The 13,769-nt window shown below is 42.0% G+C and overlaps 1 protein-coding gene across 5 annotated transcripts in view; it reads right to left on the bottom strand.

Annotated features, from left to right (window-relative positions):
* The window catches only part of PRDM2 (PR/SET domain 2), a 228,131-nt gene that overhangs the window by 48,355 nt on the left and 166,007 nt on the right, over positions 1-13,769 (bottom strand). The window contains exon 9 of one of the 5 annotated variants that reach the window (XM_038747235.1): positions 8,273-9,885. The exons of the other annotated variants lie outside the window; for them this stretch is intronic. Coding sequence (XP_038603163.1) covers positions 9,873-9,885 — 13 coding nt within the window. The 3' untranslated portion in view covers positions 8,273-9,872. Of the gene's footprint in view, positions 1-8,272; positions 9,886-13,769 lie in introns of those variants that run through there. 5 annotated transcript variants of the gene reach the window in all.

Here is a 13,769-nt window from a genome sequence, read left to right as displayed (position 1 = left end):
CCTCAAAAATCTCCTGTGGTTGCCAGTCAACCTACGAATCAAGCAAAAACTCCTCACTCTCGGCTCCAAGGCTCTCCATCACCTCGCCCCCTCCTACCTCACCTCCCTTCTTTCCTTGTGCAGCCCAGCCTGCACCCTCCACTCCTCTGCCGCTAACCTCCTCACTGTGCCTCATTCTCGCCTGTCCCGCTGTTGACCCCCGGCCCACGTCCTTCCCCTGGCCTGGAATGCCCTCCCCCAACAAATCCACCAAGCTAGCTCTCTTCCTTTCTTCAAAGTCCTATTGAGAGCTCACCTCCTCCAGGAGGCCTTCCCAGACTGAGCACCCTTTTTTCTCTCCTCCTCCCCACCCCAACTGCCCTACCTCCTTCCCCCCCACAGCACTTCAATATATTTGTACAGATTTATTACTCTATTTTACTTGTACATATTTACTATTCTATTTAACGTGTATATAGCTATAATTCTACTTATTCTGACGATTTTGACACCTGTTTACATGTTTTGTTTTGTTGTCTGTCTCCCCCTTCTAGGCTGTGAGCCCGTTGTTGGGTAGGGACCGTCTCTATATGTTGCCGACTTGTACTTCCCAAGCGCTTAGTATAGTGCTCTGCACAGTAACTGCTCAATAAATATGATTGATTGAATGAATGAATGAATTGAAAAGGCAACAAAACACTGTTTCAAAGAAAAACAAAATGAGGTTGAGAATTTTTCACATCCTCCCTACTCTTGATGCTGAGAACTGGGTCCTGTTTATTTATTCATAATTCCAAAATGGAGGAAGTACACTTGGTGGGCAGGGAATCTGTCTTTATTATTGCACTCTCCCAAATGCTTAGTACAGTGCTTTGCACACAGTAAGTGTTCAATAAATGACTGAATGAATTTGCACACAGTAAATACTCAATACAATTGATTGAATGAATGAAGGAGAAAAGAGGGCAAAGTCTGTATAGAAATAGATCTGTCTAACGTATAACAAAGATTTCTTTTATGTCACTAAATGCAGGGCCAGTAAAGACTTGGGGGCAATTGAATGAGAATTTTATTTCGGGAGTGAGTGCTTACCACAGCAGAGTGCCTTGATGCTTCATGCAAGCGTCTCTGGGCCAATCCACTCTAACACAGCTGACAGCTTTTTCCACCTGAGGGAGAACTTCCACCTCACACAAGCTAAACCACTCAAGAGCACAAATTTGGATGAAAGACAAACAGGAGGAAAATGGTGTTCCTACTCACTTTGGAAAAGTTCTTTCTCAAGGTAGATCTTATGGTCTAAATTACTTCTTTGGACTTATTCCCCTTTTTTGTTCCAAGAACACTTCAAGACTTGTGGTGGATGATCAATCCCATATGCTTGGGCAAAGAAACAAAACCCTGGGTATTCTTGCAAAACCCCCAAGGTGCTACCATAATGCAAGTAACCAGAAAAAGAAGGACAAACGGTTGGCCTGGCGGCTGTTTCAGTTTGTGTCACTGAAAACTACCTCTAGTATTTGGAAACTGAATATTTTAATGCCTGCACCAGACCGCTTTTTGTCTGGCAAATTTCATCCTCGACAACTCAATCTTCTAGACTTTTAGTCAGGTGAAAAATAAACTGCTGACTTAGACTCTCATTTTTGTTCTCTAATGCTAATATTAAACATATTTTTTAATGGTACGTTGAACACTTACATGCCAGGCACTGTAATAAGTGCTGGGGTAGATACCCTTTAATCAGGTTGGACACAGTCCATGTCTCACATGTGGTTTAGTCTTAATCCCCATTTTACAGATGAGGTAACAGGAACAGAGATGTGAAGTGACCTGCCTTAGGTCACACAGCAGGCAAGTGGCAGAGCTGGCATTATGGAGAAGCAGCGTGGCTCAGAGAAAAGAGCCCGGGCTTGGGAGTCAGAGGTCATGGGTTCAAATCCCAGCTCCACTGCTTGTCAGCTGTGACTTTGGGCAAGTCACTTCAATTCTCTGTGCCTCAGTTCCCTCATCTGTAAAATGGGGATTAAGACTGTGAGCCCCACGTGGGACAACCTGATCACCTTGTATCCCCCCAGCGCTTAGAACAGTGTTTTGCACATAGTAAGCACTTAACAAATGCCATCATTATTATTATTAGAGCCCATGTCCTTCTGACCCCCAGGCCCATGCTCTAACCACTAGGCATGCTGCCTTTTTTAATGGCATTTGTTAAGCGCTTACTATGTGCCTGGCACTGTTCTAAGCACCGGGATAGGTACAACATAATTAGGTTGGACCCTGGGGCCTCATAATTAGGTCCCTGTGCCATAAAGGGCTCAAAGTATTAACCCGCATTTTACAGATGAGGTAACTAAGGCACATACAAGTGAAGTGACTTGCCCAAGGTCACGCAACAGACAAGTGAAGCAGCTTGGCTCAGTGGAAAGAGCATAGGCTTTGGAGTCAGAGGTCGTGGGTTCAAATCCCAGCTCTGCCAATTGTCAGCTGTGTGACTGGGCAATCACTTAACTTCTCTGGGCCTCAGTTACCTCATCTGTAAAATGTGGATTAAGACTGTGAGCCCCCTGTGGGACAACCTGATCATCTTGTAACCTCTCCAGCAGTTACAACAGTGCTTTGCACATAGTAAGTGCTTAATAAATGCCATCATTATTATATTATTATTATCATTAAGTGGCAGAGCCATGATTAGAATCCAGGTTCTTGTGACTTCCAGCCCCATGCTCTAGTCACTAGGCAATGAATGTATACACTTAATATTCCTAGATTCCCAACAGAAGATTAAACTCTTCTACCACCATCCATTAACAAACTTTCATCTGGTTTATGTTGCAGGTTCCTAAGCAATACATATTTGACTATCAAGTTGGGTTCTACATTTCATTATGAGGCCCCAGACAATCACTGAGGAGATGCACCTGAAAACCCTGCCTTCTGTATGGCCAGCACAGCCACGTTTACCATCTGCTCTCAGTGCTCAGCCTCAGAGTTGCAATACAGAGTCAACGTGGTCACTGAGGGGAATTTTAAGGAGGGAGGGAGGGAACAGGGAAGACATAATGAGCTATTTGATACTCCAAAATTGCAATACCATAAGCAGCATGGGAATGTCCTTCCTGTAATTTAATTCAATGTCTCCTTGCACTGCTTAAAACTAGGGAGTTGGGAAACCATGGTCTAGTCCAGGCTCTGCTGTCTGCCTTCAGTGTGACCTTGGATAAGTCACTTGCCTTCTCATGGGCCTCATCCGTAAAATCAGGATTCAAACCCTGTTCTCCCTACTTATACTGGGAGCCTCTGTGGGACACAAACTGTGTCCAACCTATCTTTTATCTAGCTCAATGCTTAGTAGTGATCGACACAGTCAGGGCTTAAATAGTCCCACTATTACATTATCAGTCTATAAACAGGTCCTTCTTACCCCCAAAAAGGATCCTTTAGAAAATAATCAAATGAGAGCAGTGGCCAGTAGGAAATCCATCAATAATCAATCGTACTTATTGAGCACTTATTGTGTCCAGAGCACTAAGTGCCTGGGAGGGTACAATGTAAGAGCTCCTAGATATGTTCCCTGGCCACCTGAGCTTACTACAGTCTAGAGTGGGAGGCAGACATTAATGTAAATAAATTAGGAATGTATACCTAAGTGCTGTGGGGCTGAAGGAGGGGTGAATAAAGGGTGCAAATCCAACTGCAAGGATGATGCAGTAGGGTGTGGGAGAAGAAGAAATGAGGGGTTTAGTCAGGGATGTGCTTTTAATAAGGTTTTGAAGGTGAGGAGGGAGATCATCTGTCGGATACGAAGAGGGGGTGTTCTGGCCAAGGCAGGATGAGGGTGCGAGGTCAGAGGTGAGATAGACGAGACTGAGGTAAAGTGAGTAGTTCAGCACTAGTGGGATGAAGTGTGTAGGCTAGGTTGTAGTGGAAAAGCAGGATGGTAAGATAGGAGTGGGCAAAGGTGACTTGCATGCTTTCAAGTGGAAGGGAAGAGGAAAGGGATCATCATCATCATCATCAATCGTATTGATTGAGCGCTTACTATGTGCAGAGCACTGTACTAAGCGCTTGGGAAGTACAAATTGGCAACATATAGAGACAGTCCCTACCCAACAGTGGGCTCACAGTCTAAAAGGGGGAGACAGAGAACAAAACCAAACATACTAACAAAATAAAATAAATAGGATAGATATGTACAAGTAAAATAAATAGAGTAATAAGGGATGTAGGAAGAGCCATGTCAGGAGATGTGACTGAAGAGACTTGGCCCAGTTGAATTGGAGATAGAGAAGCAGGAGAACCCAAGTGAAGACCAGCTGTCTGCCTCGGCCCTCCCAATTCCAGTAAGCCTGGAAGAGAACTGACTGTGGGAAGTGGGGGGAAAAGGGGAAGAAGGTCATCTTTACCTCTACCCAGCCGCTCTCCTAGTCCAGGCTCATTCATCCACCACTACCACCCCTCTGGAAGAGCAGCAGCAAACATGGTGATTGTCAGAAACTCTTGGAGCATCTTGTGGACCTTTTGGGATGGTCCCTCAAAGCTTAAGGAATGTTCCATTGGAAGCAGATTGAAATGGATCCAATTGCTCCAGTATATGAATCACTACCCACAAATAGCATTCTCACCCCTAAACTCTCAGAACTTGTTAATCCCTGGCCATCATATTTCAGCCATTCTTTCTCTTACCTGTCCATTCTTCTTAATACAACTGCAACAGCCTCTTTGATGTGTGTCTCTCTCTCTCACACACACAAATATACACACATACACATATTCACTTTTTTATGGTATTTGTTAAGTGCTTAATATATGCCAGGCACTGTTCTAAGCACTGGGGGAGATATTAATTCATTCAATCGTATTTACAAAGTAACCATGTTGGACACAGTCCATGTTCCACATAGGGCTCACAATCTTCATCTCCATTTTATAAATGAGGGAACTGAGGACCTGTGAAGTGAAATAACTTGCCCAAGGTCACACAGCAGACAAGTGGCAGAGTTGGGATCAGAACCCAAGTCCTTCTTATTCCCAGGCCCATGCTCTATCCAATAGGCCATAAGTTTCCTTGGAAAAGGGGTAATTAAAACAAACATGAAAAATATCCAAAATTTGTTAAAAGCCTTATCTTTAGGTGCAAAAGTTACCGTGCATGTGCACTATCTGGTGAGGTTTAATATTTTACATTTTTAAAATGAAGTCAAGGTCATAAATGCTTATGGCTGAATGTAAAATTTGTACAAGTCATTTTGATTGTGACACATTTTCCTTCAAAGTACATTTTAATGGCCAATTGTGAATAGCAAATAGAAGAGAGAAGTGTTCATAATCAGAAACAGACATTTCAAAATAGCAAGAACATCCTGCTTTAATAGAAATGAAGTTTTGGTTTTCAGAATTAAATAATGAAGCGGAAAACAGAAAAAACACCAGGAGACAATCCTGACCAGTGGGAGGTAAGTAAACTGCTCAACTTTGGAAGTTTTTTAGTGATCTCTACCAGGAATATTAGAGATTCTTCTAGAACACTAAAGCTGACATCGAGTCCTGAGCTCAGTGTCCTGTACAGATTACTTTACGTGGTGACTCTGGAAAGAGCACGGGCTTTGGAGTCAGAGGTCAGGGGTTCAAATCCCAGCTCTGCCACTTGTCAGCTGTGTGAATTTGGGCAAGTCACTTAACTTATCTGTGCCTCAGTTAGCTCATCTGTAAAATGGGGATTAAGACTGTGAGCCCCCCGTGGGACAACCTGATCACTATGTAACCTCCCCAGCGCTTAGAACAGTGCTTTGCACATAGTAAGTGCTTAATAAATGCCATTATTATTATTATTATTATTTTTAACAGCTTTCCAGAATAGAAAAAAGCAAATCCAAATGAAGTTCACTTAACAAAGAAGTGCTGGCTCTTTACATAAAAAAATGTGAACAGAAACTATCAACCATGGAGAAGCCTGTGTTAGGAAGATCAAGAGAAGGAGCATGATTTAGAGGGAAGAGAACAAGACTGAGAGTCAGAGGACTTGCATTCTAATCCTGCCTCTGCTACTTACTTGTCTGCACTGATTTTGGGCATTTTTTTTTTTAAATGGTAATTGTTAAGGACTTTGTGGCAAGCACTGTTCTAGAGAAGCAGCATGGCTCAATGGAAAGAGCCCGGGCTTGGAAGTCAGAGGTCATGGGTTCTAATCCCAGCTCTGCCACTTGTCAGCTGTGTGACTATGGGAAAGTCACTTAACTTCACTGTGCCTCAATTACCTCATCTGGAAAATGGGGATTAAGGCTGTGAGCCTTATGTGGGACAGTCTGATTACCTTGTATCCTCCAGTGCTTAGAACAGTGCTTGGCACATAGTAACTGCTTAACAAATGCCATTATTATTATTATTATTATTCTAAGTGCTGGGGTAGGTACAAGTTTATCAGGTTGGAAACAGGCCCTGTCCCACATAGGGATCACAGTCTAAGTAGGAGGCAAGTAGTGACTTGCTCAAGGTCACACAACAAGTAAACTGGCAGAGAAGTAACATGGCCTAATGGACAGAGCACAGGCCTGTGAGTCAAAAGAACAAATACACAGAACAAACAACAAAATAGAGAAGCAGCATGGCTTAGTGGAAAGAGTCTGTGCTTGGTGGGTTCTAATCCCAGCTCCGCCACTTGTCTGCTGTGTGACTTTGGGCAAGTCACTTAACTTCTCTGTGCCTCCGTTACCTCAACTGTAAAACGGGGTTTAAGACTGTGAGCCTGACGTGGGACAACCTGCTTACCTTGTATCTACCCCAGCACTTAGAACTGCGCTTGGCACACAGTAAGCACTTAAATACCATAATTATTATTATAATTATTATACCATTAAAAAAAAGCTGTGATTAGAACCAGGGTCCTCTGACTCCCAATCTCATGCTCTTTCCACTAGGCCATGCTGCTTCTTACGTTTCCTTATCTGTAAAATTTGGATTCAACACTTGTTTTCTCCCTTCCTTAAGACTGTGAGACCTGTGGGACAGGCACTGTCTGACCCGATGATAATAATATGACGGCATTTATTAAGCACTTACTATGTGCAAAGCACTGTTCAAAGCGCTGGAATAATGGCATTTGTTAAGCGCTTACTATGTGCCAAGCACTGTTCTTAGCGCTGGGGTAGGTACAAGGTGATCAGGTTGTCCCACGTGGGACTCACAGTCTTACAGGCTCACAGTGTTACAGATGAGGTAACTGAGGCCCAGAGAAGTGAAGTGACTTGCCCAAAGTCACACAGCTAAGTGGCAGAGAGGGATTGAACGCATGACCTCTGACTTCCAAGCCCAGGCTCTTACCACTATGCCACGATGTGCCCAGCCCTTAGTAGAGTGCTCAGTAAGCACGTAACAAAGGCCACAATTATTATTAAGTATATATGAGAAGGAGCAGACCACATTTCGGCCTACATTAGTTTGAATTTCAAGATGATTGTACAATATGTATGGCAACTCCAGGTAGTTTCTTCACAGCCTAGGGTCATTCATTCAATCGTATTTACTGAGCGCTTACTGTGTGCAGAACACTGTACTAAGCACTTGGAAAGTACAATTCAGCAACAGAGACAATCCCTACCCAACAATGGGTACACAGTCTCCATTCCTAAACAAGCAGTCAATAAGTAGTCATATTGACTCCCATCGCAGATCAGCAGAAACATAATTGGATATGGAGCAGTAGAATGGACATTTCGGCAAAATGACAAGTGAAGGGAATGAGATAAACCGTATTCACTAAAACTTTCAGTACTAACGTCCTGGGGGCATGGAAGCCGTTATTCATCAACTGCACCAAAATCCAATCTTTTCTTTCCCTGATACCAGGTTATTATGAAGCAGATGGTGGGGATGGGGACAGCGGGATATACCATGAGAGATGGATGTGCTGAATTGTTACAACTGTTCCTTTTGGGGATGCAGTTTCAAATATACAAAAAAAAGCTTAAACTGCTTGAAAAACTCGAAAGAGGCATAGTTTGTTAACAAGTGCCAAACAGAGGGTCAAGTCAAAGCTTGGTGCCATGCGTGTAGAACATTTTTCATTTTGTGCTAACAAGAGCAAATGTAGCAAATATAGTAACATTATTGGTACCGCAGGCCTTTCTGCAAGTAATTAACATATGTTTAATTTAATACCACCTAGAGGCAGCAGTGACTATTTGCTGTACTATACTGCATGTAAACAGTGCAAGCTTTATACATTTTTTTAGACATACTTGAATTTTTGATGACAGTTCTCATCTCTGCACAAAATGTAAGCCTTTCACAAGTGTTTAGAAAGTTTACTTTATTGGTTACAATTATATAAAATGTTTCATTGTAGCCCCCTCTAACCAGTCAATTAAGTGCTTGCAACAGCATAAAGAGATCTTTTTATACAACTGTCAAGTTCACAAGATTTACATCATGCCGAAGGAAAAAAAAAAGCGCAAACAACACTCTTCAGTTGTCTACCAGTACTTAAAATATCTCTGTCAACAAGGCTACATTGGTTAAAAACAATGACAACCCCGTTTGTATGTCAAATTGTAAATTTTAATGTTTCATTAGAATAGTCTTTATATCACTCTCCAACAAGAAACAATAATATAACTAACAGCAAACTTCAATACAGGAACAATCTCCAGATTAACAACTCAAAACAAAAACAAAATGAAATTAATGTAAAATGTAAATCACATATAATACAATTGAAGTGTCCAAAACAATTTAAATAATTTTAAATATTTTATTTTTAAACTGCTACAAATGCTTTATACAATATTTCAACAAAAAGTCCCCGTAACAGAAATGTAACAAAATGGGAATGATAGTGAAAGAGTTAAAGTGGCACAAATTCACCAAACAAGTATCAAACTACAAATTTAAAGAGGTAGATTACTTTTGAAGTTGAGAACAAATAGGATATGTGAATGAAACTAGCCATTTCCCACCAACTCAATCATTAACCCTGTGGGGTGGTGATGGGAGGGTGGCGGGGGGAAAGAGGAGGGAAATGCTTGGAGAAATGATATTTCCACAAAGTAATTCCACAGTCCTGAGGTGGAAGCTAATTTGTTGCTTTTAACCTTATTAGAGACATGTACAGAGCGGAATAATAAATTCATTTACATCTCTGTGGAGACATCCACTTTCAAACACCTGTGTTTTCTTTTGTCCTATGTCTTTCAACAACATGGTACACAGAATCCATCACCACCACGGAATTTGGTGCCGGATAACACAAGGAGGGGGGGTAACTTTCATTTGGACAAAAATTAAGTGGGGGAAGAGTCCAGATCCAATTGGGTTACCTCAAAATGCAGCTGGCAATCTAGACAGGCTCTTTTTTGACAAAAAAGGGGGAGAAGGGGGCAAGAAGAACTCTGACCAGCTACATTCCTCTTATCGATTCGTTTAAAAGAAAGGCATCGATACTCCATAGACCAAAATACTTTCAAGTGAGTGCAGCAGAACTGGCCATCCCTGCAACTCTAACCAACTACCGATAAAACAGGGAACTTGCTTTGAGACGTGAACTTGAAATGGTCTTTCACTGTGCCGTTCACCAAGATGGGGGCAAACGCTAAGATCCGAGTTATCAGTCCACGGTGACAGATTGTGTCCAGGTTAGCCCATTTACAGTACCCTTCTCTTTGTATCTGATTCATCCTGAAACCCAACATGCACATCAGGCCCCGCTGAAGAGAGGGGCCTGACACTGACAACATTAGCAAGAAGCCTGCAGGTAATCGGATGTATTTTATTGATTTTGAGTCAGCTTCGACTGGTTTCGCAAGCTTGGTGGATTTCATATCCATTGCCGTAGTGCTTATCCTAAGTTGAGCATGCAATAGCTTTACTCTGTCAATTAAGATTGGTTTGGTTTGTTTTTACAGGAGGTTCCTAGAAAATAAGAAAACTGAAGATAAATGACAAAATAATAGAATCTGTTTATGAACGGATCGCGGTTAAACGAAGATGTGAATAGACCAGAAAACAAAATTGCTATTAAAACATCGAAGCACATGAGCTTGGAATATACTTTAAAATTCATATATCTGGACAAAAAAAAAGACACACCTGTAGATCTGAGAACTACAATTAAGTTGTTTATGGGGCGGCAGAGGAGGGGATTCTAGCATGGAATAAGTACCTTTAAAATTATTACGATTTCATTGAGGAATTCATTTATTGGGGACTCAGAGAATTAAAAGTTAAAGGGAAAAATTATGTTTTCTGTGACTCAACTGTCCTAGTATGGACCAGGAGGGGCCTAATTTTGGCTCACGAGCCCCGGGTGTCTTCTTCACTTGCTGTTGGACTCGCGTGCATATGCTGTGTTATTTATTACACTGTCCTGCGCTTTATTTATTAATTTGTTCTGGTGGTGGACGGCGAAGCCCCCGGGCAAGGCAGGATTGCAGCTCCAGACCCCACTCCCAACCAGCTCGCCCACCCCATCCCCACAAGGATGCCTGCTCTTTGCCCCTCACCTTCCTGGACTCTCCCGCCAGTGGAAAGGAATTTTTTCGATCCACATCTTTCTGTCGTATTTTGTTTTTGGTTTGTGGCGCTTTGGTTAACGAGGATTGGCCATCCCTGACATCTACATTTAGTTCTGCCTGAACATTTATGTACATACCTGTAATTTATGTAATTTTATTTACATTAATGTCTGTCTCACCCTCTACACTGTAAACAGGCAATATGTCTATTTATTGTTTCACTGTACTCTCCCAAGTGCTTAATACATAGTGCTCTGCACACAGTAAGTGCTCAATTAATATGACAATGAATGAATTTCACTAGATAGCAGTAGTTGTCATATTTAATGAGGGCCCACTGCATGATATGCAGTGTACTGAGGACTTGTGAAGTTCAAAATGGCTAAGTGATACACTCCCTGTCCACGAGGAGCTTGCAGTCTAATGGGGGTGACTGACATAAAAGTATTTCCCAACAGGGTCATCAAAATTAATAATCGAGGCTACATGTTTTGGAAAGAAAGCAGCTGCAGAATTGGGGAGCTTTGCCCGGCAATGCCCACCTTGGATTCATAGTGACACCACGTCAGACTAGAGTTGGGCGCAAATCCAACATGGAATGAGAAATACAACCTGAGATTCCCTTAAAGTATTTCCTAAGTTTGGGTAAATCATTCATAGCCTCTCTAGACTGTAAGTTCCTTGTGGTCAGGAAGTGTGTCTACCAACTCTTATTCTGTACTCTCCCAAGCGCTTAGTACAGTACTCTGTACACAGTAAGTTTTCAATACCACTGATTGACTAATTGATGTAATAACCTAAAAAGTCACTGTGTACTGAACAATCCATTGCATATCTAAGTTGGAAAGTCACCTCCGTGTGTTTTTCAGAAGGAAAGAGCAAGAGAAGTATGTAGTTCTCTTCCTAAAAACATTGCCCTTCTGAAACACTGACTGCATGGGCATGGAAACTGGCCTTGGGACCTGAAAAACCATAATTCTGTCCACGCAAAACAGCCAGCATCAATTAGATGTACAGCTGACCTGCTGATTTTGAGGGGGAGGTTTATTTCTGGATCCTAGTGTCTGAAAAGCCTGATGTCGGACAGAGAGCTGATGACACCAACATGGCCCCCTTTGGTGTCCCCAGGCGAGCAACATGGAATCCAGAGAAGCTGTTCTCCTTTTCCTTTGGACTGGAAACCCCATGAGAGACAAGGACTAGGTCCAACCTGATTAGCCCAGTGCTTGGCACATTGTAAGAGTTAAATACCACTAGAAATAAATAATGTATGGTGTCTTTGGTGCTTTTTTCTGCAGCATATCTTTCAGGGTTTGGTTTTCATCTTCAATTTAACAGCAATTTGGCACTTTGGGTTTTAATAATTACAGTTATAAAGTTACTTGTTAAGATCTTAAAATGTACCATCCACTGTACTAGTGCTGGGATAGATAATCACGTTGGACACAGTCTCTGTCCCACATGGAGCTCACAGCCTAAGTAGGAGGGAGAAGGAATTCATCCTCATTTTGCAGATGAAGTAACTGAGGCTCAAAGAAGTTAAGTGACTTGCTCATGGCCACACACCAGACAAGTGGCAGAGCCAGGATTAGAACCCAGGTCCTCTGACTCCAAGGTCTGGGCTCTTTCCACTAGACCACGCTGCTTCTGTAGTAAGCAGAACCTGGGGAACTTCCAATGTGTCACCCTAAATGGCTAGTGTGCTATATTTGAAAAAAGTGAAGTTCTTATAAATTGTCATTGAAACAGAAGCTGAATGGCAAGGAATGACACTTAATCTAAGCACAGTTTGACAAACTGAGAGGAATCTCCTGCCAATGACCTACTGATAACTCTTTCTTATATCAGAATAGAGGTTCATCATCACCATCATCATGCACAATTTGTACTAGAAAGAAGTCCACAAAGTGAACACTGTATTTGGAAGGAAAGAGGAGAGTTGATTTAAAGAGACTTTTTACCCCCAGGCTTTCAGGTGTAATTGAAAGGACCTGTCATAATTCAGTGTTTGGTTTAAGGAATCTGACAGTTAGGGATGTAACAACTAGCTGTTATCTGGAACATCTCTAGACATTAGGATGGATGTCAGAGAGCAGCCATTACGTGATTCCCCTAAGTCATCCTATGTTGAGGTCAGAATATTGGGTTGGATGGTCCATTGACCTGATCCAGGAATAAGACTACTAACTGGTCATACATTCCTGTGATTATTTTTCAATTAATCAATATCCAAAGAGTGCAGTCAGGTGCCCTGATAGAGACAAAACACTTGTCTGAACAATAACTGGCTCTCAGGCACACATGCACACACACATTAAAAAAAACCCTTCAGTCAACGTTAGCTTTCTTTCTGGACCCTCATTTTGTTCCAAGAACACTTCAAGACTTTTGTGGTTGATGATCAACCCCAAATTCGTGGGTCAAGAAACCAGACCCCAGGGACTTTTCCAGAACCCCCGAAGTGCTATTAATTAACCAGACAAAGCAGAGTGAAAAGGGTCTGTGTGCCTGCTGTTTGTTTGGGGAGCTGAAAACTTCATCTAGTATTTAGTAACTAAATCTTTCAAGTGCCTCAACCAGATCTTTTTGTCTGCCAAATTTCATACATGACTCCAATTCAACCCTCCAGTTAACTAGTAATTAGAGAAAGGTAAATGGCTGCACCTACCATCATTCAACACTCAAGGGGGTGAGGGGTTTGAAAATTTAGTAAGTCTCCTGGGCTCTTGAAGTAGTCTCAGAAATGGTTCACGAAATGCACTTTTTGCTACACCTACTTTCTACATGGCAACACCAAATTGTTACTGGCTTTAGGGAATAAAGATACTGTAACCACAGAGCAGCACTTCTACTGCAATTTCCCATCAACATGGAGGGAACCTTTCCTTGGCTGCTATCGGAGCATAAGATTTTGTCATTCTAAAGCCAGCAAATCCAAGGAAGACAACTTTCTGGACTTGGATATTCCCAATTTGGGAGCCTGTGTTCTGGCTCGACAATGACAATGTTAGTGGAATCTGGGGAATATAATCTCACTTCAGGCACTTGGTTCTACTATGGTGAAGATAAATTCCAAAAGAGGTAAATTAACCTCGTGTAGGCAAGTGGTCTTTTTACAAAATCAAGCATATTTCATTGGCCCTGTTGCCCCAAAGGACTGTACCCATTTCCTTTCCACTTCAGGTGAACAGTGATTTCCAGAGTAACAAGACTGCTTGAGCGCATGTATATCGCCCACTCATCCTAGGAACAGGTAATTTGCTTACTATTAATAATAATAAT

This window comes from Tachyglossus aculeatus, chromosome 5 (genome assembly GCF_015852505.1).
Source record: "Tachyglossus aculeatus isolate mTacAcu1 chromosome 5, mTacAcu1.pri, whole genome shotgun sequence".
NCBI classification, from domain to species: domain Eukaryota; kingdom Metazoa; phylum Chordata; class Mammalia; order Monotremata; family Tachyglossidae; genus Tachyglossus; species Tachyglossus aculeatus.
The sequence above is the reverse complement of the archived record's forward strand: the minus strand, read 5'-3'. Positions and strand labels throughout refer to the sequence as shown.